At 40.9% G+C, this 27,580-nt stretch overlaps 1 protein-coding gene across 1 annotated transcript; it reads left to right on the top strand.

Moving 5' to 3' along the window:
- The first annotated feature begins 187 nt into the window (after positions 1-187).
- On the top strand, positions 188-27,159 carry lamb1b (laminin, beta 1b). The gene is made up of 33 exons (XM_078242777.1): positions 188-286; positions 833-1,005; positions 3,877-4,012; positions 6,480-6,553; positions 7,553-7,741; positions 7,905-7,968; positions 8,640-8,842; positions 9,093-9,213; positions 10,229-10,417; positions 11,136-11,312; positions 11,646-11,758; positions 11,857-11,936; positions 12,144-12,279; positions 12,361-12,519; positions 12,738-12,871; positions 12,953-13,073; positions 13,567-13,753; positions 13,954-14,097; positions 14,702-14,933; positions 15,022-15,185; positions 15,441-15,665; positions 16,596-16,813; positions 17,563-17,659; positions 20,069-20,438; positions 20,526-20,710; positions 21,910-22,151; positions 22,939-23,145; positions 23,230-23,374; positions 24,096-24,303; positions 24,921-25,062; positions 25,544-25,720; positions 25,957-26,116; positions 26,498-27,159. The coding sequence occupies exons 1-33, from the start codon at positions 253-255 to the stop codon at positions 26,632-26,634; spliced, it is 5,343 nt and encodes a 1,780-aa protein (XP_078098903.1). The 5' UTR covers positions 188-252; the 3' UTR covers positions 26,635-27,159.
- The last annotated feature ends 421 nt before the right edge of the window (positions 27,160-27,580 follow it).

Here is a 27,580-nt window from a genome sequence, read left to right as displayed (position 1 = left end):
AGATCTAAGTACATTTCCCGCCACTGCTCATCTATAAATGTTACACTGGTCTTCTGTGGCACTATCCACACGTCAAACTCTCTGTAGTCCTTAGTTTGGCACTTTCCACACACCATAGTCCCTACTTACGGACTTCTACAAGAAAACTCCCCCTGCCTCCAACTTCATTCTTCATACTCACATTGTCTCTCTCAGCTGCAGGACGCATCAACATCATCGACAAGACGTGCTGTCAATGTTCCTCACTTGGAAATGTCACTCATAATCCACTTTGTAACAGCTTTGGGTGAGTTAAGTTTTCATTGTTAAAGTTTTTTGTTTTTTTTAAATGTCAAACCTTTCTGAGGTGCTGTCAGGACGCTGGGTGGAATTAATTCTGCTGTAGCCTAGCTGCCAAAAAAGTTCGTTCCCACGCCTGCAGCAACAACAAATGTAATGAGATCCATATGTAAACCATTATTCATTTGTTTTCACCAGAAATGATGGTGTATTTAAAGATGAGAAAACGTGAAACTGCTGCAGGAAATGTTTTTTCTTAGGGTGGTGATGGTGCAGTGGGTACCTGGGTTCAAATCCCACTGCGATACATCAACCAATGTGTCCCTGAGCAAGACACTTTTATATATATATATTTAAAATGACATGTAATGTAATGCCTACTTAATTGTTGTATCATAGATAATCCATGTGATTTTAATTTAAATGAACTGCTCCTGAGTTTTATAATTGAAAGCAAAACATGACAAGCTGCGCTGATTTGTGACAGCATTCCCAGTTTTATTTTTAATCAGGGCTTCAGGACTTTCACTGACATCTTTTTTCCTGCGTGCAGCCCTGTGGTGGCCCGTCAGGGCGCTGCTGCCAGAGTTCGGGGATGTTTGCACCAAAGGCAGCTGCTACCCCGCCACAGGTGACCTGCTGATCGGCCGCGCGCACAGGCTCAGCGTCTCCTCCACCTGCGGCCTCAAGCGGCCGGAGCGCTTCTGCATCGTCGGGCATCTGGAGGTAAGAAAAGGGGGCTGCTGGGAAAATAAACTCTGAGCTTGTGAGCAGTTAAGTAACCCAGCTGTTGCTTTTTCTCTGCAGAATGTAGAACAAAATACACATTTGGGAAGTTTAATTAATGCGTTTTTGTCTGGAGTTTTATTTAACACCATGAATGACTTCTGGTGTGAAAAAAATGCTAATCTTGGACTCTGCTGGAGAGGTATAATGATGTATCATTCCTGCTTTATGGGTTTATCTGCAAGGAGCAGAATGAGCTCTATAGTGTCCTTGAGCTTATAAAGTTGTTTGATACAGTAGTTACTTTAGAACTACACAGAGTGAGAACGTTTCTTCAGCTCGGAATGTTCTTTGGTTTTTGCTTTTATCTCTGTTGTGACTGTAGAGTGCAAGCAAGAATGCAAACTTGAGTTACATATATACACATATACATATACATATAACACTTTTCAAAACAGCAGTTACAAAGTGCTTTACAGGGGGGAAAAGGGGGAAAGGAGGAGAAGAGAAGACGAACAAGAAATCACCCGCAACGTGAAAGTTATAAATCAAAACAAAGAGAATAAATGAGTGCATGTATTATTTATTATATTTGTAGAATGATAAAGATTTGGATACAAATCCTCCATTAAACACATGCATGTCATGTTAAGACAGAGAAAGACTCTAAAGTGATCAGAACAAGAAGTAGAAAACAGTTGCATGTGATTCCACCTGACATAAAAACTTCAATACGTTTCAATCAGTCATAAAACGTCTAAAATATGCAATAGCATTCACTGTCAGTCAAAGCATAGAGAAACATTTACTCTCATTTTATGCACATAAAACTACATTTGCATATAGAAAAACATTTTTGCACTTTATACCACAGCCCTGTACATATTGTAGTATATATAGTGACAAGCTGAACTTTATATAGATATTTCTGGTGTCCTGTATAATAGGATATAGATGTTTGCCTTCATAAGTTTAGATGTACGTCTGTATATCCTCCTTTAATTGTCATATATATGTTAACAATATCAGCCAGATTGGAGTAATAACGATGCATAATGATTACCCAGAAGTACAGACGTCCTGTTGATAACTGCATTTTATACTAACATGATCATTACTGCAACTTTATTTTAAAATGAATAAATCAGGCTATACATTGGCTTTGATTAAACAAATTAGGTAATTAGTAATGATTTATTGTCTCTTACTGTAATTTGCCACTTTGTTGGCAATAAAGTCAGTCTGTTCTTTACAGAAGTTGATTTAAAATGTATCAGCACTGCCGGCCTTGTACAGTACATGGCATTGTCATGACCCTGACTTATTGCTTATTCTCCGTGACTTCTTGCAAAAGAAAGAGGGCCGGTTGAAGTCAGCCATGAATCCCTCATATTTAAGAGCCCAATCAATCTACACTGGTATGATTATGATGAAAAAAATAGGATTCAACCCTGTACACCAGCTTGTTTTGTGTTTTTGTAACTTTAGTGAATACAACCAGAGATCAACTCTGTTATTTGTCATTGTGTTTAAAATATCACAAAAATAGAGAAATATGCCCATCATAAATTCCCAGAACCTAAGGCGACGTCTTGAAATTGTTTGTTTGTTTAATCAACAGCCCAAACCCCAAAATATATTTAGTTTACTGTCCAATAAGATGAAGAAAAGCAGGACATTTTCACATTTGAAAAGCCAATGTTTGGTATTTTTTTCCTTAAAAAATGACTCAGACTGTTTAATTAATCAATTAATTGGCTAATAGTTTCAGCTCTACATCGTGTGCGGGAGAATGCAGATGTACAGTATCTGCTTGCTGTCTTGTCTTGTCGAGTGGGAGTTCAGACATTCCTCTCCACAATAAAAGCGCTGTGTGGCTCACAATCCCTTCCCTGTGTGCATATGAACCGAGGGCGAGGTAGGGGGATATTCTCCTTTTATCAAACTCCCTATGGCGAGTTGGCTGTATGAATGGTGTCCTTATGAAATGACACACTGTGGGGCCTTTTCTGAGCTTCCTGAGGATGAGCACAGTCCTCAAGAATGAGCTACATGATAAAGGAGGAGGGAGGAAGTGAGCCTCAAGTAGAAGACATTTTTCCACCAAGCAGTGTTAAGTGAGGCCACTTAGAGAGACTACGCTCACATTTCAACACAGACATTTGGCAGGGGCTCGGTGAAATTGAGAAACACGTCTTGTTTATTCACACGTTGCAGTATTGTGGGATTTAACAGTGTGTGTGTGTGTGTGTGTGTGTGTGTGTGTGTGTGTGTGTGTGTGTGTGTGTGTGGAACCAAACCATTAATACCATTAACCACCATTAATAACCCTACCATCAAACTTTACAGTTTAGAGCTAAAGCAATCAGTTAATTAATCAATAAGTGGATCAACAGAAAATCACTGCAACTATTGCCATCACATGCAGGCTCATTGGAATATACCGACCCCCATCCACGGCTTGAGAACTACCTTTGCAAAGGTGCGCCATATTTTTCTCGCGAGCCAATCAGAGCAGCCTAAGCAAACTTTTTTTTGGGAGGTGGGCGTAAAGAGACAGGCGTTTCAGACAGACAGTATGAGGAAAAAAATCATGTGTTTTTTGAATATTAAAGCATGTAAACATGTTCTAGAAACCCAAAATGAACCTGAAAAATGTTTTTGTCCTTTTTCTTTTAAAGTTTTTCTTTGGAACTACTTTCTATCAAATAAGTCACTATAAAAACTGTTTATATCTTTCATGGATTAACCAGAGTAAAAGAGATACTATCATTCACCTTTGTGTTGTATTCACTGTACATTTCTAAACCTGGGTGAATAAAATGCAAAACTATCAGCATATTTAACTGTTTACCACTCTCTGTGTGTCAGGAGGAGAAGAAATGTTTTGTGTGCGACTCCAGGAAGCCGTTCAACGAGTACAACAACCAAGACAGCCACACCATCGAGAACCTGGTCACCACCTTCGCCCACAACCGCCTCAAGACCTGGTGGCAGTCGGAGAACGGTGAGAGACAGAAAACACACGGGAGGAAAAAAGTGTGTTTGTTGTTGAATGAAAGAGACAGAACTCCTGTTCACTCCTGGTTTGAAATGAATGCACAGCAGCGTATATGTGGCGTGTGAGCTCTGACTGAGGCTGTTCTCATGGGAAACTGTAATGACTAGACAGGAGATCACAGAGCCTCTTACTGCAGCCAATCACAGCAGGGCCAGGGGGCGGGGCTTACAGGTGTGCTGAGGAGAACAGGTGTGCGGACAAGAAACAGATGTGTGTCATCACTTGAACACAGACAGATGTTTAAAGTTGAGAGCAACAGGAAACGTGTAATGAGACCGGTGCTTCAGAGAGCTCCACAGGCAGAACGAGAAACAGGGGTGGAGGAAGTATTCAGATACTTTACTTAAGTAAAAGTACTATCACCACATTGTAAAAAAAAAAAAAAAAAAACTCCAAGCCCTGCATTTAAAATGTTACCTAATGTAAGTATAATCAGGAAAATGTACTTGAAGTATCAAAAGTAAAAGTACTCGTTGCAGAAAAATGGCCTCTGTGACTGCATATAGCTACGATTAGCAGCATTTTATTCTTGTAGTTGGTTGAGGTGGAGCTAATTTTTATCTATTTTGTAAAAGGCTGCATTATTTATTATTCTGCTGATTTTTTTCTTGATCAATTTGTTTAATGTTTGGTTTTATAATATGTAAGAAAATATTGAGAAATGCCCCTCGTCACAATTAGTGACTCTTCAAATGTCTTGTCTTGTCCGACCAACAGTCCAAACCTCAATATTATTAAGTAACATAAAGCACGCAGGCAATATTCAGATGTAAACCAACAAATGAATCAAACAGATGAATTGACTCAGCAGAAACAACAGTATCAAACTCAGTCAATTTGATGGTTTTAGACAAACTGTTCCAGAGTTCAGGTGCTGAAACCGAAGAGGCAGGCTGTGTTTAAAGCGACTAAGCTCATTTGTTTTGCTGGTTTTAACACTCAATTGAACGCTAATGATGCTCGAAACGCTGCTCCGCCTGATCAACAGCACACTAGTTACTCTGGGCAAACAAGTAATCATCACATCCTTATAATTTGAGCCCTGAAAGAAATCACACTACAGTAAGTAAGTTCCCATACAGACTAAAACAAACCCTGCCTCTTTACTCCCACATTCATTCTGTACACTGTTCCCTCTCTGAGAGGTGGGAATTTGTCGGAGGTCTGAGTCAAGGAGGGAGCGGCAGCCAGCAGTGCAGATGTCTTTGAAACAGCAGGAAGCTGCAGACACACAATGGGTTTGCTTGGGATTTCCTAATTCCCTCACAGTCATCCTCCAGCTCCATCTTGGCTTTCTGAGCCGTTTGCACCAGCTGTTAAGTTTAAACTTAGCTAAGTTTTACCTCTCCCACAGAGGTCATGTTTTCGGTTTGGTTTGTTTATCTGTCTGTTATTCAGCAGGAGTATGGAAAAACTTCTGGCCCGATTTTCATGAAACTTAAGGGAAGGGTGTAGCATGGGCCAAGGAAGAACCTATTACATTACACTAATTATTTTTCAATTTCATTAACATTGGGAGATAAGGCATTTGGCCTCTCGGAGTGATTCTTAGTTAATTTGTGTTTTGTTTGGATAACTACACATCACTAAATTAAAACAAGTTGCACCACACTAACTATTTCTTATACACAAAAAAACATAAAATATTACACTAGAAAAACATGATTAGATTAATGACAGTCAGATGAATTATCTTAATTAAATATATCCCTCCAGATATTTATATATAAACAAAAATAAAGACTACAGCCATGCTGTGAGGATGTACTTAGGCACAACGGTGCTTTCAGCTAAATGTTGACGGTATAATGTTAACCATGTTCAGCATCTTAATTTTGCACATTCGTATGCTAACCTTTGCACTAAACACACAGAGGCTGATGGGAATGTCATTAGTTTTGCAGGTATTTGGTCAAAACAAAGCAGAGTGATACCTACATTCACAAAGTGTCAGCAGTTACGTTTGATATATTGTATAGGTTATGTTACTAGCTCTAGATGCTAAAGTGACTTCTTAGTTACACGGTTGATTGCTGTTGATTGGACAGTGCTACAAATGTTTACTAGCAACCAATTAACACATTACTAAGACATGTCCTTACATTTTAATGTTGCAAACCAACGTAGTAAAAGTTAAAACCACATTTACACATGAACATAGTAAAGAATTTAGGAGGAGCTGGTGCAAAACAATCCAGAATCGGAGCTTTAGATTGATTAGACTCGTATGGGAATGCTCGAAAGCCTCAGCTGCATAAACATGTGCAGAAAGAATCTGTAAATAATTAAATAAATGATGTTGAAGTGTGTCTGGGGTGTGTTGACAGTTCCTATGACTCGTTTTATGAATGGGAATCAGTCGAGAAAGAGATTTAATTAAGTTAATTTCCTGTGTGTTTCCTTTCACCTGCAGGTGTGGAGAATGTGACCATCCAGCTGGACCTGGAGGCCGAGTTTCACTTCACACACCTTATCATGACCTTCAGGGTGCCTGTTCTCCCTGTTTCTCTCTCACACACACACACACACACACACACACACACACACACACACACACACACACACACATATATCATACACTCCCGTACCCACGGAGATAAACACAGCATTAGACAGCTGTGGTGGAGGAATGTGGAAAATCATTCTGGTCTCTGGAGAACGGTGGGAAAAGAAGAAGGAGGGAGAGAATGAGTTTGAGGCTGCTGTCATGGTTGGCCATGATGGTGGCCAGCTGGATTTGTCTCTGTAACTCTACATTATAGTCAAAACACACACTCAAAGACACACTTTCCATGTGTATCCTGTCCCATCCTGTTATGGGATTAGATGGCAGAAAAGATCAACACATCTAACAGCCTCCACCCTTTCAGGAATATCATTACTTTATGTTCAAGTTATGTTTATTATAGACAGACAGACAGCAGTTTAGAGCATTTAAGACAAAAAAGCAAAGACATATACTTGTAACTTAATGACTTAGTGACTTAATAATAATAAAAATAATAATAACAAAGAACTGTAATATTATAGGTACATTATTATAATGGAAATTTTCTACAGTACATCTAGATAAAAAATGGCAGGAAATGTACTTTATCCAACATAAAAAGATCCCAAAACTTCTATTTTATCAGAAATAGTTTAATGTAGTTTGTTTTTTCCTGATCATTTACACCAAAATTTGCATGTAAAATGATGAATGCAAAGACACAAGTAATTAGTTGAGATAAAACTGGATGTTAATGACATGAAAAAGCTTCAACAATATTTGGTTTCCAGTGGAAATTAAAGGAAAAGAAATTGACATCTGAGGGCGAGAGAGCAGATTCATTTTTCTTTCACAATAATAGTCGAAAATGTACTACCACTACAGTTTGGTTTTCCTGATCATTCACACAGACACAACCATGTGTGAGTACAAAAAGATACACAAAATCAATATGATGATTTATATTTAGTGATTTTTCCCTCCATCTCTGTTGACAGACGTTTCGGCCGGCTGCCATGTTGATCGAGCGGTCCATGGACTTTGGGAAAACATGGCAGGTTTATCGTTACTTTGCCTACGACTGCGAGTCATCCTTCCCCGGCGTGCCCTCCAGGCCGATGGTCAAAGTGGACGAGGTTGTCTGCGACTCCCATTACTCAGACATCGAACCATCCACAGAGGGAGAAGTGAGTTTTACTTTTTATTTACATTTTTGAAGGTTTTTCTTCTGAAAAGAGTGTCTCGATTAGATTGTAGGATAAACATATATAAAAAAAATGGTCTCTCTAAAGTCACTTTCAATACAAACTTTCCTCTGGTTTTCTCTTTTTGGTCTTTTTTGTCTTATAGGTGATATTTCGGGCGCTGGACCCCGTCTTTAAGATTGAGGACCCCTACAGCCTTAGGATACAGAGTAAGCTGCTCCTAAATTGCCGTAGTGCATGTCCCCGGGAACTTTGGGTGGAAACTCGGCTCAAGAGAGCAGTTAGCTGAAATCGATTAATTGCAAACTGTCTCTATTATCCCTTTTATCAGGACCAAATTTGGTAGTTATTTTTAGCAAACGTACTGGAAATATATGGATATTATGGACCTGTAAGATAAAATGTGACTAAATAATCAAGATAAAACAGACAGTGGTAGACAAAAGGTGAGGGGCCAAAGGAAAGACAAAGAGAAAGATCCAGTGAACACACAACAGTATTGAAATGAATTGTAGTATCTTTTAGTCGTCTGTAGTCCAGGTAACAGCTACCTGGAGCAGAGTTTCAGGGGTCAGACGGGAAGAGCGCTGCATGGAATTTCACATGTGGGAGTAACTGGGCCTTCGTACACTCACCACCAGACTGAGACACACTCACACACACGCATGCAGAGGCCTCATGTTAAGTATGTGGTGATTGCTGTGGGTGTGTGAGGAACAATGGCGGCCCATTTAAAGTCTGAAACTCGGCAAGAAACTTGAAAAATGTATAAATAAAGCTCTAAAAACTTGTAATATACCTAACACTCAATTTCCTGTGTGTGTGTGTGTGTGTGTGTGTGTGTGTGTGTGTGTGTGTGTGTGTGTGTGTGTGTGTGCAGACATGCTGAAGATCACTAATCTCCGGGTGAAGTTCACCAAGCTCCACACGTTGGGCGACAACCTGCTCGACTCCCGCGACGACGTGATAGAGAAGTACTACTACTCCCTCTATGACATGGTCGTCCGCGGCAACTGCTTCTGCTACGGTCACGCCTCGGAGTGCGCCCCTATGGATGGAGCAACGTTTGATGCTGAGGGCATGGTACATCAAACACATCTAATGGTCTTTAACTGCAAAAGGCGCTTCAAAAAAGCTGGATGTTGAGGAGAGATTGTGTGTTAGCAAGGTCTAGAATGAACTTCCATGTCCAAAACTGCCTGAATGTTTTGTATCTTGCTAATTGATACTAAAACCTTGAAAGGGAATAAAAGATCCAGTTATGAAGCTTGAAACCGAATTCAACATAACTTTGGTACTACAAATGGTGTAAATTTATTTTGTGTGTGTGCAGGTCCATGGCCGTTGCGCATGCAATCACAACACAGAGGGATTAAACTGTGAGCGCTGTCAAGACTTTTACCATGATATGCCTTGGAGACCTGCAGAGGGACAAAACACCCACGCCTGCAAGAGTAAGAACACCAACATAAATACAGAGTTCACTTCTCTTTCTGTTTTTCTGTCTTTTGCTCTGTGCCTGTTCACATTTTCGATAATACGCTTATAAAGTTTTAAGAGAAGATTGACATGTCTGTACGTTAATTATAGAGCTAGTGTCAGCTGGTTAGCTTAGCTTAGCATTAAGTTTGAAAACAGGGGGAAGGCTCTGTCCAAAGGTGACAACGGCCACCTCCAACGCTCACTAATCAACACATTACATCTAATTTGTTTATTCTGTATAAAAATGAAGTTTGAAAACAACAATTTGTGGTTAACCAAAGTACGCTAGCTGTTTTCCCCTGCTTCCAGTCTTCAGGCTAAGCTAAGCTAACCTGCTGCTGGTGGTGGTTAGCTTCATTTTGGAAGTGGTATCAATCTTCTCTTAAGAAGAAAGCGAATAAAGGTATTTTCCAAAATGATAAACTGTTCCTTTAATGTCCTTCACTTACATGTCCTTCACAAAAAAAGCTCTTTACAGACATGACGCTAGAGCTGCAATTAATGATTAGTCGATTAGTCGATCTGCAACTATTTAATAATAGATTAAAGATAAAAATGTCAAACATTCCCTGTCCCATCTTCTTAAATACGAGGATTTGCTGCTTTCCTCTTTTATATTGAATTAAATATATTTGATTATTGGACTGGCATTTTTGATAGCTGTAGCCTTATACTGTATAACACAGAATTGAAACAATAAGATAACAAATAAATGCTCACAAGCAATGCAAAATACAAGAGTGAAGACTGTACACTTTACTTATTTTAGATTCTTTTTAATTTTCTATTCTCTTGGCTCTTTAATTACAGTTTTCAGTTGTACTTAAATGTCCTAAATGTCTTAAATGTTTTTTTATAAAGCACTTTGCCTTGTTGTTGTACTGTGCTATATAAAAAACCTGCCTTGCCTTATACTGTGCTTGAAAATGAAATAAAATGCACAATTCCTAAAGAAAGACGAGCAGCAAATCTCACTTTCTTTCTCAGAGTGTGAGTGTAACCATCACTCCACATCGTGTCACTTCGACCTGGCTGTGTACATGACGACCGGCAACATTAGCGGAGGCGTGTGCGACGACTGTCAACACAACACGGTGGGCCGACAGTGCGAGCAGTGTGCACCCTTCTACTTCCAGCACCCAAACCGAGACCTGAGGGACCCCAACGTCTGTGAGCGTAAGTCACCTCTACGTTACCTCTCTGAGTGTTCTCCACTGCGGTGTTCCTCTTTATGGTCCACACTGCTCATTACATGGACAGTCTGTTGAAATGTTGGTGTCCTCCTCCAGGACACGTTTCTTTCAGCACCATCTGGAGCTGCATCCTTTGAAGTGAAAAGCAGAAAGTAGCTGTTGTTACATCATGATTGTAATTACCTGCTGAGTACTGGGTACAAGTGGAAATAGTGCAGTAAAGTGAACTACAGCCTCCCCCTCTCTTTTCCTCTTTACTAGACTTTTAATTACACGCTGCTTTTGCAGCTCTTTAGGCTTCACTATCTTGTCCACTGACAAATAGCTTACCGATGATGTAATGTTACCACAAAATAAGCTAATGTCATTTTGAATCTTTATATTTTAATAAAATGAAAGGAAATCCCTTCATTGTCCATCAATTGGCTACAGAGCAAGATTTTTCAACATTTACTGACCAAAATCTGTTGTGTATATTTGTGATCCCGAGAGAATTTTGTTGAGGCGCCATCTTTTTCTGTTGCTTCACCATTAGGCTAACTTTTTCCACTTAAATATCATAATCTACTGGGCAGATTTCCCTCACTATGTCTGTCCATTGTGAAATATGTTAATCTTTTCACATGACCATAAGATGTTGGAATAATAAGCATTCATGTGTCCACGCAGTCTCGCTAATGTCATTTTTCATGTCTCCACAGCGTGTAACTGTGACCCCTCCGGGTCTTTGCAGGGTGGACTGTGTGACTCGCACACTGATGTGGCCGCCGGGCTGATCTCAGGCCAGTGTCGCTGCAAAGCCAATGTGGAGGGCGAACGCTGCGACCACTGCAGACAGGGACACCACGGACTGGGACAGGGGCCTCACGGCTGCCTGTGTAAGTCACAGTTAGTTATAATTCTGTTTAGGCCCTTATTACGCCCCAAGTTTGTTTGTATTGTCTGTTAAATATCTCAGTTCACATTAAAAAAAAAAAATTCATCCTTTTGCTCATAAAAACCAAAGTAGTTATTCACATTTTGCTGCCATATTTATTCTAGCTCTCTGTGTGAACAGTTAACTAAATTTTCATTATTATTATTAGGTGAATTAATGGATTTTTTTGTTTGAGAACTTCAAATTAAAACTGACACAAAGATACACAGTGTGGATAAACTACAGTCAGTCAAACAGATCTGTTGCTTCATTGTTTGGTTGTGTGTTTTGGCAGCTTGTACCTGTAACCCGCTGGGAACTCTGCCTGGAAGAAACCCCTGTGATTCAAACACAGGGAGGTGCTTCTGCAAACGCCTCGTCGACGGACATAACTGCGATCAGTGTCTGGTGCGCAAACACAGCTCAGTTTGGATACTTTTACCTCTATACATGTGTTTGTGCAGTGTGTATGAACAAATGTCTGTTCTCCATTCTTTTCCCTGTAGCCGCAGCACTGGGGTCTGTCCAATGACATGGACGGCTGCAGATCATGTGACTGTGACCAGGGTGGGGCTGTAAACAATAAGTATGTTTAGATATCTCTTTTATTAATGACTTTTTTTTTTTTTTTTTTTTAGAGCTCATAGCATGCAATGCAGTTTTATATTTATTGTTGGATGTACTAAGAGTACAGATACAGGAGTTGGATTTCATTTCATTTCAACACAAATGCACAATAACAGAAAAATATAGGTACTGAGATACATATAATACCAAATCTCTCCTTCTACAGCTGTGAGCCTCACACAGGACAGTGTGTGTGCAGGGAGCACATGTTTGGACGACGCTGCGATCAAGTCGAGTCCGGCTTCTACTTCATCGCTCTGGATCACTACACCTACGAGGCAGAGGACGCCGAGCATGGACCTGTGAGTGTGTTTATTGTACCGCCCCATCTATTTACCCCAGTGTGTAAACTACAGCTTTGTTGATCTCTTTCTGTCTGTCAGGGTGTGACGGTGGTACCGAGGCCTTACCCTCTGGATCGCAGTCCGACATGGACCGGTATGGGTTTTGTTAATGTGCCAGAAGGAGCTTACTTAGAGTTCACCATTAACAACATCCCAGAGTCCATGGACTATGACATCCTTATTCGCTATGAGCCGCAGGTAAGCACACACACACACACACACACACACACACACACACACACACACACACACACATAAACATACTGTGGTTTCTGTCCATATTGTACGTTTAATGTCTATCTACACTTCGGAATAATAAGATCAAGAACAACGCTACAAACACAGAATATTTGTGGTTTTAATTTGTAATTTCATTGAAGTTTTAAGTGAAAAAATGTGTCTGTATATGTTTGCAGCTGCCAGACCAGTGGGAGCAGGTGAACATCCAAGTGCAGCGTCCCCTCTTCAACCCTCCAAACTACTCCTCTCACTGCGGCAACTCCATCCAGAGTGGAGACGAGCAGTCCATTTCTCTTCCACCTGGATCCAGGTAAAAACATTAGTTTACTTCACTACTGTGTCTCTCTAGCAAGACATTCACTCCTCACACTGACTCTCTGCTGTTTTTCAGACACGTGTTGCTGGTGAGGCCGGTGTGTTTCGAGCAAGGACTGAACTACACGATCCATCTCACTCTGCCTCTCTACTCGTCAGTCAGTGACGTCCAGAGCCCGTACACACTCGTCGACTCCGTACGTTGAATTTCATTCCTTAACCCCCAACTTATCTTAAAGGACAGTCCTTGTCCTTGTTGATCTTCCTTCCTGTTAAGAGATCAGACTATAGACACTAAAATCATCCATGTACACCTTGTAGATTGGTGGCTCCATGCTAATACTTAAGCACACATTATTAAATGTTTTTTCTGTCAGTTTGGTATGGCAAATGGCTTTAAAATACTACACCCTTAAGGCTCAGTTGTGCTTCCTGAAGAGAAGCCAACCAGAGGCGTGAATCAAAGTTGAAGCAAATTCAAAACTCTTTGTCATTGTAATCAGGAACAAAACTCTGCACCATAGTTGATAAATTCATCCAAATGGACCCAGAATATAAAATTAAATGAAAAAACTGAACCGGACTTTTAATTTGGCTCCCTAAACATCTGAAATAACGCCTGCTACTCTGTTTCTTAAAACCATTCCCCTTGACCTCCTCCTCCTCTCCCTACTCCTCCTCTCTTCATAGTTGGTGCTGATACCCCGGGTCAGGGAGCTGGATATGTTCCATGGGATCGATGGTGACGGAGCGTGGGATACGTTTCAGCGCTACCGGTGTCTGGAGAGCAGCCAGAGCGTCATCAAAAGCCCCCTGACCGACATCTGTAACAACTATATCTTCAGCGTCTCTGCTCTGCTCCACAAAGGAGCCATGGGTACGTAGTTTATGTGTGTCTATGTAATGTGTTTGTACAGTGGCAGACATTTTGTTATTTTCTTTTTGGAAAACATATAAATTGAAATATGTTCATCTGTCTATCATTTAAGGCTACATTACAATTAATGATTGTCAAGTAATATTCCTCATAACATTCTCATAAATGTCCACCTTTCTTTCTCTCATCTTATCTCCCAGCATGCCAGTGTGAACCCCAGGGTTCACTAAGCGCTGTGTGTGAGCCCAGTGGAGGTCAGTGCCGGTGTCGATCCAACGTGGTCGGCAGGAACTGCGACCACTGTGCCCCGGCTACGTTTCTCTTCAGCCCCAGCGGCTGCAGGTGTAAGTTTTGCATGACTGTATGGTTTGATGCTTATTATAGGCCAGACGCAGCAGGCAAAAACATTGTTTTAGTTTCTTCATGTACTGATCAATGTTGAGATTTTGAGCTTCCATGACATGTCTGCTTTCAGACTAGTGGAAAGAAAACAACCAAAATACACATTTAGGTGTTTATTTTACTGCTTTTTCTATTTGAGTCTGTAGATTCCCTAAGGTTATAGGATACATTTAGCATACAAGATATAGGATGCTGAGGATTTGATTAGATATTGTGTCTGTAAACAGTGTTTTCCAATAAAAAGGTATGCAATTTTGCAATACATATTAAAAATACACTTTAAAGGCTGTTTCCTCACAATCAGTTTGTTCTCAGAATTTTGAACCTGGCTTTGTGCAATGTCCAGATTTCTCTTTAATAAGATAATGCCTCATTTGCAAATTCAAACATAAAAACTTCAGAACTACAAAAACATTATCCTAATGTAAGTAATCAACTGGGGAAGTTACATGGTGTATCTATTAGTTAAGATGTCTTACCCTATTCCCCTGTAATGTCTTAACCCAGTAACAAGAAGAAGTGTAATGATTAAAATGTCTCCCTCAGCTTGCGACTGTGACCCTCAGGGTTCGATCAGCGCCTTCTGCCACGAGGCGACAGGCCAGTGTGAGTGTGTCCCTGGGGCCACAGGGCGCCAGTGTTCCCACTGCCTGCCCGGCTTCTGGGGCTTCCCTCAGTGTAGACCGTGCCAGTGTAACGGCCACAGCGAGTACTGCCACCCTCAGACTGGAGAGTGTCAAGGCTGCAGAGACTTTACCACTGGACACCACTGTGAGAGGTAGAAGCTAGGCAGAAAGCTAAATTAAAGTGATTAGAGTCAAGTGAACTGGAAATATTTCTACTTTACCCCTTTTCTTTACTTCCAGGTGTTTGGACGGTTACCATGGCAACCCAGAGTTGGGTTCAGGTGGCCACTGCCGCCCCTGTATGTGCCCCGATGGACCGCGCAGTGGACGCCAGTTTTCTGACAGCTGTTACCTTGTGGCTAATAGTAACCAGCTGGTGTGTGCGTGCAGCCCTGGCTACAAAGGTATACACACACACAGACACACACACACACACACACACACACACACACACACACACACACACACACACACACACACACACACACACACAGTAATTATTAATAACAGATTTGTTTTTATGTAAGCAGTTTTTTAAGTGCTCAAAGCATCACAATGTCATCATGTCTTCACATGTTAGAAACCCAAACAACACTTGAGTTCCCCTCTCATTAGCCCGCTGAACATGAATTGACTTCCTGTTTCCTTTCCTCATCCAGGTGCCAGGTGTGATGAGTGTGCTCCCGGTTACTTCGGGAACCCTCTGGTGCCCGGTGGGCGCTGCATGCCCTGCCAGTGTAACAGCAACATCGACATGCACGACCCAGGGTCCTGTGACGCTCGGACGGGCGCCTGTCTCAAATGCCTGTACCACACTGAGGGCTACGGGTGTCAGCACTGCAAACAGGGTTACTACGGCAACGCTGGCACTCAGAGCTGCAGGAGTGAGTACAGAATTCAGTCTAATTTCATGTTTATATCTTGTATAAATACATGAAAAATTACTTTAATAAGTAAAATTAAAAGTAATAAGTTAATTTAAGTTACTTAGTGAAAGTAAAAGTTACTTAGTTACATAAAAAAAAAAAACTGTAAAACGGGGGGGGGATCGCTCCCATGTAGTGAAAATAGGACATGGGGTCATAAATCCAAAACTATTTTGTTTTTAATTAAAGAAAAGTCTATACAAATGTATAAACTATAATCTAACTGTATCTAAATACTTACCAAAATATGCTTCCGCAGATTAGAGTTATTATTAGGAGTTATTGAATGCTGCCAGTTCAGTCACCTTTGGCAGGCACATCTGGCATTGCATGATGACACTATTGGCCCTCTTGAATTGAAATGAAAAACAGTCTTTCAAATGTGGCATGTAGCATTTCTACTGTAACAGTCTCTGATTCGTCGTCGCTCGCCTGATCCAGCTCCATCTCGTTCTCAATCTCCTACAGAAAGACCTAGCGCCTGGTAGGCAGCCTAGATGCTGATCATTCGTCACTGTAGTGGTTCCGGGCGCAATTTTTTTTTCTTCCTTTCGGTTTTCGTTAGTCAAAGTTTTTTTTTTTTACTCAGTAACGGATGGGATTTGTAATGTAGCGAAAAACGATACTTCACTCAAAACGTAATCAAGTACGTTATTTTCCACCTCTGAATACAAGTACAACACTGTCTCTTCAACAGTCCCAAAAATCCAGTATCAGTTGGGCCCTAACATCAATCTTGTTTTACAGTGGGTTCCCGCAGTGTTCCTTTAAATATAATGAATACTCACGCAAACTACTATCAGCAATTTTTACCCAAAGATGTGGGTACAAACGTCCAAAAGCCAAAGCTTGTTGAACCCTGATCAACATCTGTCCTCCTCTGTGCAGAGTGTATGTGTTACTTGGCGGGCACATCACCTCAGGCCTGTTCCTCCCCTGATGAGTGTCAGTGTAATCAGCACAGCGGCCAGTGTCCCTGCCAGCCTAACGTGGTTGGTCAGAACTGCGACCGCTGTGCTGTTGATACTTGGAACATCGCCAGCAGGACGGGCTGCCAGCGCTGTGACTGCCACCCTGTCCACTCTTCTGGATCCTCCTGCGATGAGGTGAGTCGGACACTGTGATGAAAACCAAGAGCCATAACCACTCAACATCCCACCTAACATCCAACATCTGTCTGCATCGTTTCCTGCATTAGCATTGCAACAGCTGCTTTAATTTTCTCTCCCATGTTAAGATGTATAGCTGAACTGAATCCCAGCGCTGCACCACAAAAACTTACTTTACGTACTCAATGAACTGTTGTTGGCAGAGGTTTCCTTACACAATGTGGGGACTGGCTCGGACGTTTTCCAAATATTTCTCATTGAGAGCAAAGTTGCAGGGCGGTTGTAAGTCACTGTGACCAACCCATCTAATCACAGAGGCCTGTGTTTGTGTTATATTTTTTGATATATGGACTCCAGCTGTTTGGGCAAAGCAGAGCTGCAGAACTAACAGAGAGAAGCAATTCCCAAATGCACAGATCTGCATGTCTATGCACAGAAACATGCACATAAAGAACATGATAGTGTGTGCACACACACTCGCACACACAAACATTTGGGTTTCTGTGTTTACTGGCTGCTCTCCATCAGAGGAAGGAAGTCTCAGAATACACTGTGGAATAACTGAATACACATTTCTCTAAGAGGAGTGAGTTGTATCAAACTACACAGGCCCATTGTGTCTGCATGTGAAATAAAAGACATAAAACATGCTGCATTAATCCAAAAGTAACTATTTTAGACACAAAATCCACTGTACACTTACTGTCTTATATTGTGTTGACCTGATGTTCTCTGTGTCCCTGTAGGTCACAGGACAGTGCTTATGTAAACCCGGTTTTGGTGGCAAGACGTGTCGGGAGTGCAGAGAGCTCTTCTGGGGGGATCCAGAGGTCAAATGTCATGGTAAGTCACCCATCACCAATATATGAGCAAACATAAAAACATTCCCAGCAGACCAGAGTGGATATATCTGTTCATGCTTCTATTGCTCTATTTTTTTCATCTGAATATTTCTGTGAATGTTGTGTTTACAGCGTGTTTTTGCTCCCCTCTGGTGGCCAAGTCAGTTAATGGAGGTTCAAATATTCGGTTACAAATTCTCTGTTTTCTTTAGTAATGCTCTGCCAGGCCTGGACTACAGCCACAGTCACCTCCTGCTTTTTTCAGGAGCTTTCACCGTGGCCCTCAGTATGTGAAACATATTAACAGTTTAAATGAGGTCAGGTAAAAGACTTGGCCAGCCGAGAACATGCCACGTTTAGGCCATAAAAGAACTCCTCAGTTGCCTTGTTCGTATGTTCGAGATCACTGTCCACACACTGGGGAACTATGGATCAAAAAGGTCCCACACTGTTCATCCAATAAGGATGTGAACACTCTTATACAGCCTTACTTTAAATCTCATGGTCACTTTTTCATTTCAAATCCAATGTGCTGGAGTACAGAGCCAAAACATCACTGTCCAAATTCTGCGTGCCTGCACTGTATTCTCGAGTTTATATAACTTTAGATCTTTTTTTCTCCCTGCAAGTTAAAGTTCTTTTGGATATGGTTCCCTGAGTCACCATGTTGGAAGACTTGAGCTTTATATTGTTTTTCCATGTTTTGCTCTTTTTTGTGTGTTTTCGTCCTTCTGTGTGCAGTTCATTATGTATGAGGAAGCATACCAGCGGTGGCTGTGAAATTACTTTGGTGAGTTAAGTGAATGAGTTGGTTACATGTCAGCAGCAGTGAATTAGCATTTTATTGTCTGCTGAACAAACTGCTGGAGAGCCCATCTGCAGAAATGTGCGCCTCACAGTAGCTGGCTCACCCTCAAAGAAAGAGAGAGAGAGGGAGGGAGGAGATCTAGGAATGACCTCTCGCTCCCTGCTCATGAGAACCAGATGTTTTCCAGAATTCCCAAGCATCCCATTTTTGTCATGCACCTACGCCCAGAGGACCCAGGAATTATTACGGCTGTATTCCCCAAAGGTCTCTTGGAGCTGTTAAACCAGCTGGACCTCGCTGCCCATCTCCACAGATGATACACTTATGGAAATCTGAGCACTGTGGCCACCGTACTGAGAAATGTGTGGGAGTAATGTGTCGTTACGCGAGAGAGTGTTGACAATAAAGCCTCTTAAAGATGCTGCCACAGCTGAGAGGTTGTTCTAAAGTCTGGATTTCAATGTCTGAGGTTTAAATGTTTGTCTTGTCGTCATCTTTGTCTGCGTGCTGTAACCAAACAGGGCGACTGTTATAAGTATGTGGCTCGTGTATGGCACGTTAATGGCCCTTAATCACCGTGTCTGTTCTGACCCTAATGTGTTTTTAAAAACAGGCGTACTATTCCCTGATAAAAACAAAACGTCAAACCCTACACTCACCATCTGCTCCATAAATCATGCAAATAAATGCAGCAACACTGATGGTTGAAACCTCTCAAACGCTGCATTCCTTCTTTCTGGCTTACATCAAAACTCCTCCTCTTATTCTTTCAATTCTTCTTTGGCAGGCACATCTGGCCTTGCTGGGGGCATGGGAGGGGGGTGACCTTCAAGGTCACGTTCATGTCTGACTTTATTAACTGGAGGTTGAACATAATTTGTTTTCAAATGGCTCATTTCCCTGGAGAGACTTAAAAAACGTTTTCTTTCTTTAGGCCTCACGTAAGCTTTAGACCAAAAACTAGTTATTATACTGTATATGTATCTTAATGTCCAGATATTTTGTTGACCTTCCATGCCAAATGAAATGGAAAGCCAACAAAGAAATACATTTTTTACATTTATTTCCTTAAGTATGCACATGTATTGTTTCATAATTTCTACTTTATTTCACTTTATTTCTTTGTTGAGTTTTGTATTAATTAGGCATAGTTGAAGCTGACCGTTGAGAACACAGAACACTTGACATTTTATAATTTGAAGTTATGCAATGTGGGTTTTTTTTTTTTAAAGGAAGATCGCAATATTGTTTTAGACGCAGTATCCTGAGAAGAAAAAATTAAAAATACATAAATGAATTTAACAAGTCTTCTCACCAGAATGTATTACTGACAGAGTAGAGAAAACTCTCACTTGTGAAAACTTTTCACCACTATGTAGAGAAACTTACTAATGCAATACAATACAACAGTTTAATGAATTAAACATGTAAAAGTATTCAAATTTCAGTATTTGGTATTTTTAGTCTCCTCAAAGTTATCTGGGGCAGGAAGGGGTACTTGAACTTACATTAATTCTTCTTCATGGCGTATGCCTATTCTAGGATTTATTTGGATTCCTGGAATTAGTTTTCCACCTGACTTTCCTCCCTGTGTGTTTCCAGCTTGTGACTGCGACTCTCGGGGAATCTCCAGCAATCAGTGCCATCGTGCGACAGGTCAGTGTACCTGTGCGAAGGGCGTGTCCGGCCGACGCTGTGACGAGTGCGCCAGAGGCTACATGGGTGAGTTCCCCACCTGTGAACCCTGCCACCAGTGCTTTGCTGTCTGGGACACCGTGGTGGGTGAGCTGACCAATCAAACCCAACGTCTGGAGGCCCAAGTAACACAGCTGCAGACCAGCGGTGTGACAGCGCCATATAAAGACCTTGTCGGCAGCCTGGAGAGAAACGCCAAAGCTGTCAGAGAAATAGTAGAGAACAACCCTGCTGCAGTGAAGCTGGAGAAGATTCAGGACCTGATGCATCAGATTACGTACGTACATGAACAAATAGAGATCTACAGAAAGATGTAGCAGACACGTTTTTGTTTGAGTTCATCACAGTCTTGTTGTTTCTTCAGCGGTGTGATGTCCTACCTCCACGGAAAGCTGAACACGACAGAGGAGACCTTGAACGTTCTCCACAGTGATGCCAACGCCACCGATGCAGACTTGGACGCACTGACTGCCGAGGCCAACCAGCTGGAGCTGAGTGTCCAGGACCTGAGACAGCAGGTTCACAAAGCAAAGAACGCCAACATCCAGGGTGAGAAACCAAACCGAATGAGAGAAACTGTGTGTTTTTAAAAACCTTAAACTAAGAAGCGTGTCATCAGTATATTGCGTCACATTCATCCTAATAATAATAATAATAATAATAATAATACATTTTATGGGCGTCTTTCACAACACTCACGGACACTTTACATGTACAAATAATAAAAGATAAAAACAAATGAACAACGATAAAACAGACCAAACAGAAATACAAAGCATTACACTGATTATGACAGTTTGAAGAGGTAGAGGTATCTGTTATACTTATTCTCACCCTGGAGCTGTCTCTTAAAACTGCAGTGTGTTTTGTTTACAAAAGCTGGGTTGCTAGCCAGCTGTGGTAGTTAGCTTGTTATCTGAAGAAAATGCTGAATGATTTCAATTAAATGTGGTAGAAAGTTAAGGCATGGACCCAAGGACAGCTGATTCGTTTTGGTACAATTCCAGAAATTTGTTTTAAATGATTTCTTCACACTGCAAGATATGGACATTTCTGCTATTTTCTCGTAATAATTGCACTTACCTGAAAAAAAAGTGATCTGTTTCCAAAAAATTGCCTTAATTAGTATTAAGACAAGTTTTGGTTTAACTTAATCAGAATCATATCTAGGCAGCAAAGTCATCACAGGATTCCTGACTTGCCCCTGAAGTGGCTTTTATAACCACCAGGTAGCGTTTTTCATCAAAAGAGCTGAGTCATGTTGAACCTGTGCTGAAAACAGATAAGATAAGATAGACTTTATTAATCCCACACTGGGGAAATTCCTGTGCTACAGCAGCTCAAAAGAAAGATGTACACACACATCAGAATAACGCAAATACACATTAAGTACACATAAGAGAAAAAATATACATGAAGTATAGGGAATAGAAATCGATTATAATAATATTAATAGTAATAAAACAACCGTATTTACACAATAAACAACCTTATATAAACAGACAGTATATAAACACGGATATACAGATGAGTAAGGTGCGAATGAATAGAGATGACATATTACACAGTTGGAGGTGACACAGAGTAATAAATAGATAAATGTAACCCCTAAAAACCACCATTAATTTAATAAAAAACTATATGCCACTATATTCTTGTCATGTAACCTAACCTTAGCGTACACACGTGTGTGTGTGTGTGTGTGTGTGTGTGTGTGTGTGTGTGTGTGTGTGTGTGTGTGTTTTCAGGCGCCATGGACACCATTGCAGCTGCACACATGCAGTCTAAGACGGCAGAGCTCCGCGCCAACACCTCCACCAGTAATCCCGGAAACACAGTGGAGGGGTCGGCCACAGTACGGAAAGCCACGGAGGACAAACTGAGCAGCGCTCAGAAGGAGTTTGACCGCAAGCACCAAAGAAACTCGCAGAAGCTGGACAAACTGTCCACTGAGCTGGATAAATTTGACCTGTCACCACTTAGCAAGAAGGTGAGAAAGACTTTCTGTATTGTTTCTATTACAAAAAGGCAAGAGTAAAGTTTCATCTGAAAGAGCCCGTATTATACTCCTTTTTAGCATCATATTTGTACTCTTGAGGTCTCCTAGAATAGGTTTACATGCTTTGATGTTCAAAATACAGCTCCAGGGTGAGAATAAGTTTCTCATATCGCTGCAGTGCCTCCACCTGAAACACTCTGTCTGAGCTCTTCCTGAAAAAGCCCAGTCTGCTCTGATTGGTCAGCTGGCCATACTGAAACAAACTGCTGGGCGGGCTATGCTTGCTCAGGCAGTGCCAATGGGCAGGACATTTGAAAAATTGGGCTGCCATTCTCAATAAATGACTCATTACTTGAGGAATTTCAATTTCAAACCACTAGTGGGTGGTGATGTGGGTGGATATAACACATGCCTTTGGTGTGGGAGATCTGGGTTTGATTCCCACTACGATACATCAACCAATGTGTCCCTGAGCAAGACACTTAACCCCTAGTTGCTCCAACCTCTGATATATAGTAATTGTAAGTCGCGTTGGATAAAAGCGTCAGCTAAATGACAATGTAATGTAAAACAGGAATGTGGGAGAGCTATTTTTTAGGCAGTTGAGAAAAAGTGCTGTCTGTGGGTGAGAAAACTCCATTTGGAGTATAATGTGTTTTTACATGTCTATTACATACATAAACTATATAATACACTAAACGATGGCAAAATCCAAAAAAGCATAATAGGGGCTCTTTGTTGTTGTAATAATGTTGTATGTTTTTACCTCTCTCTGCAGACATGTGGTGGTGCAGCTGAAGGGGACGGCTGCCCTGGCTCCCCCTGCGGTGGTTTGGGTTGTGTCGGTGAGGACGGAGCGCCTCAGTGTGGCGGAGAAGGATGCGGAGGCCTCGTCACGACCTCCCAAATTGCTCTCAAATCAGCCAAAGACCTGGACCAGGATATCCTCACAGCGATGCAGGAGGTGGACAAGCTCTCCAGGATGGTGAGGGAACGTAGTTAAAACTAAACTCATGTAGAATAACTTAAGATGGCTGTGAGCAGGTCACTGATTTTTGTTTGTGGTCAGGTGTGGGAAGCCAACAACCGCGCAAACGAAGCCAAGGTGAACGCTTTGGAGGTGCTGATCAAATCCAACCGGAGCAAAGAGAGAGTGGAGCAGAGCAACGAGCAGCTCCGCAACCTCATCAAAGAGATACGAGACCTGCTCACCAGTGAGTACACCGCAAAGTAACTTTATTTCCCGTTTTATGGCAGCTTGAAAAAAGTAAGAGTTATGGCTCAGAAAATGTCATACAGGCATGATTTTTGGCTGGAGGCAAACCTTTAACTATGACTGGACTGCAAATACCTTTATCTTTATGCTTTAGTGCGTAACTTTTTGATATTAATGAACGTCCGTTACATTCAAGCCATTGCCAAATGAGTTGCTACAAAGCTAATTAAGACTATCAGGGGGTGGGGGGTGCTGTGCGTGGTCATGGAAGGCTTGTATCATGTGGACGCGCCAACAGTTGTTGTCATTAATTAGAATTCCTGATGGGGGCAGCAGAAACTACGCACTATAGCTTTAAGGCTATGATACAGTACACTGTATGTCAAATAGTGGAAAGACTGGACTAAAGATATACATGTATGTGCTTGAATCTATTGGACCGAGTCTATTCTGTCAAGATAAGTGATTTTTGGAAGTGTGAAGTTTGAAATGTTGCAAAATTGGGTAAAAAAAATTATGCAAATTGTAAAATATTGTGTACAGAAAAATGAATGTCTATTTTTTTTTTTCAATATAAAAGGGTCTAAAATAAAAGGACTTAAGCTCTGATTGACGCTGAAGTATTGATTGTTAGTTAGAGAACTCGGCAAACTCAAAGAAACAAACTCAGAGGGAAAAAAAGCATCCACTGTTTTGTTTCTGATGATCTGATTATCCAGATGAGAAGGCAGATGTTTCAGTGATCGAGGCGGTGGCCAACGAGGTGTTGGCTCTGGAGATGCCGACCTCGACAGAAAAGCTGAAGGAGCTGACGACGGAGATCAGGGAGAAGGTGGGCACTCTGACCAGCGTGGAGACCATCCTCAGTCAGAGCGCTGACGACATCCAGGCTGCAGAGACGCTGCTGAAACAGGCCAAGGCTGCCAGGTAACATGCACGCCTACATTTGGATCGTCTTGGATGTTTTCAAAACTAAAATACATAGTTAATATTCAACATAACAAATGTCCCAGCTGCTCACAATAATCCACAGAACACTCCTGTTAATATAGCATGGAGTTCCACATTTAACAGCGTATGAGTCTGGGTTCATTTTAGTTCATTTTTGCTGACTTTTCTGTGCATTTGTTTAGCACTCTTTTAAACTGTCTTTACCCCACATGCATGGTTTCGTTTATTTCAGCACAAACTCAGCTGTAAGTCTAATTTTCATAAAGCTGCCAAAATCCAAAAAAACTAAAAAGAGTATAGTCCAAGTATTTTGTGATAATCACTCAAAATATTATTATAGAACAGTTGAAAAAAGAATATTGTTTTACCTTTTTTTAAACGCATGAATACAGCAGGAGAATGTAAGAAATACAACTATAATACAGTCTATTTACATGTAAAGTGATCTTATCCCATTTCTTTCTTAAAAGCTTTTTTTTTTTTTTGTAAATAGTCTCTACATGATATATAAATAAAGTTATGTTACTATAAATAAAACATGCCCAGTGTATTCACTGTTAACATATATATAATATACACTATCTGTTCATCAGTGAAGAGGCGTCTAACATGAAGGAGACAGCAGATGTAGTGAGAGCAGCCCTGGTTGAGACTGAGCGTGCTCAGAGTATCGCCATGGACGCCATCCAACTGGCCCAGAACAACACAAAGGGCACTCTGGACCTGCTGATCTCTGTGAGTTTTACCTCTGACCTGCAAGGTTACTGTTGTCGTGGAAATAAAACCACTAAGAGCTTGTAAATGTTGGTGTTTTAATAAATATTAGACCTGTTTTATTCCCTAATGTGATGGATGTCAGTGATGACTGATTCAACTATAAGGACTGAGTGTTCATTATTCTTTCAACCACTTTTTTTTTTCATTTGTCTGTCTGTAAAATTTATTTTTATGTCCAGCACGATTTTTCTAACGAAGAAATCAAGCTCCCTGTCCTGTGAACTCACATTTAATCAGAAGCTCACATAGACTGTATATAAAGATCTTCCCAATTTGCAAAAGTGAACGCAAAATATCCCGGAGATAAAAGAGTAATTTTACATTTTATGTAACATAGATCTACATCTGGCCACAGTTGTGCACATATTACAATGATACAGAAGCAATGTCTTATACTTTAATGTGTGTGTGTGTGTGTGTGTGTGTGTGTGTGTGTCAGGTGGAGTCGGAGACGGCGATGTCAGAGCTGAAGCTCGGTAACACCACGGGGCGTCTGGTTCAGCTGGAAAGGGAGGTCGGCCTGCTGAGACAGAACAACCTGGAGGTGGACCGCCTGGCGAAGACGGCCGACTGGACTACCGACCAGGCCAGACTGAACGCCGAGGAGGCCCAGCAGGTCTCTCACACACACACACACACACACACACACACACACACACACACACACACACACACACACACACACACAGACGCACGCACTGTCAACTCATGCTTACCTTCTGAAATAGCTTACATTTGGAATGTGGGTAATGACTACTTTCCATCAGTCTAACAATGTGAAAAAAAAGGTGCATTTTCATCTGCTGCTGTCATCCAAGTAATGTGATTATTTGTTTCTGTGCATGTGTGAAGGAGTTTGACACGGAGGTGAAAGATAAAATGGTTGAGGTGGAGGACCTGGTGGAGGATAAAGGGGAATCGGTGCTGCAGGCTAGGAGAAGAGCAGACATACTGCAGCAGGAGGCCAAAGAGCTGCTCGCCCAGAGCAACATCAAGCTGCACGAACTCGGAGGTAGCCGCCAAATGTTTGATGGATTTTCATTTTACATGATTTTACCGTTTTCACTATATTTCATTTAGGACAATTATAAAACATAATGCATGCATTTTATGTCACGTTCAGGGGCCGCACAAATTTATTTTGATGACATACTATACTATGACTTTTTTTTAAACATTTTTATGACATACTATGACTTTCTTTTTTTACATTGTGATGACATATTATGCCAAGACTTTTTTTTATCACATTTTGACGACATACTATACTATGATTTTTTTATGGACGTTTTATGACATACTACACAAATGAATTTTTTTCATCCCATTTTTGTGACAATCTAAATATGACAAAAGTTTAAACACACAGCGATGTCACTTCCTGTGTTTTCAGAGTTGGAGAGTTCCTACGAGGCCAACCAGTTCATCCTGGAGGCAAAAGCTGCAGAGCTGGCCGAGTTGGAGCGAACTGCCCGTAAGCTCCTAGAGGAAATCAGCTACAAAGTGACGCTGTACAGCACCTGTCTGTGATCTACCTGGACGCTCCAACACCTCAAACTCTTTACTGTCCTCCAGTGTACTGGCTGGGATTTTAATGGTGTCAAATGTTTTTAAAGCATTTCAAAATACTGTTCCCAGATGAGTATTTTATAGCTTTTAGGACCAAACACTGTAATATGTTTGACACTGTCAGTGCCAACAACTTAACATTCAAGTATTTTGAACGGCTGTGCCAAAAAGGATTTTAACAATGGAAACAAGTTGTAAAGCTGCCAAAGACCATTAAAGTATTGAAGTAACGAGTCCCAAAGGAAACCACTAAAAGCCAATGTGACCTCAGTGCTCGAAACCAGGAATGTGTAGAGAATATAGAACAAATTTAGCTGTATAAGATAATACAGTCTGTGTATTTAAAAATATGACTGAACATATTTGTTAGAAACATTTTATACATACCTAATAAGCCCAAAGATATAAAAACATTATGTGGACCAAATAGCATTTGTAAATGTTTCTGTGAGATGAAAAAATATTAAATTGTGATTTGAAAACAAAGTTCTTAAATCTTTCCTGCTGGTCTTTTATTGTATTTTTTGGTGTATGGTTGAGTGCCTAGAAATTATGTTTTTCTTATACATATTTCCCCAATTTTGATCAGTTACACCTGCATTAATCAATATTTTGGAGGTAACCCACCAAGAGTTGATAACTGCCTCACAAAGGCAGAGAACAGATAGGATAAAATCCAGTAACTAAGTTGTTATGTAACGAAAGTACAAATACTTTCTTACAGTACTTGAGTAGAATTTTCACGTATCTGTACGTTACTTGGTTATTTATATTTCTGGAAACTTTCCTTTTCACGCCACTACATTTCCTAAATAAAATATTTACTTTTACTCCGATACATCTCCCCAAAGCATCTTTGTTACTTGTTACTACGAAGTAAAATCAGAAATGTGTTACACAGCAAAAA

The sequence above is a fragment of the Sander vitreus genome, chromosome 23, assembly GCF_031162955.1.
Source record: "Sander vitreus isolate 19-12246 chromosome 23, sanVit1, whole genome shotgun sequence".
Lineage (NCBI taxonomy): Eukaryota > Metazoa > Chordata > Actinopteri > Perciformes > Percidae > Sander > Sander vitreus.
This window is presented reverse-complemented; position numbering and strand designations above follow the sequence as displayed.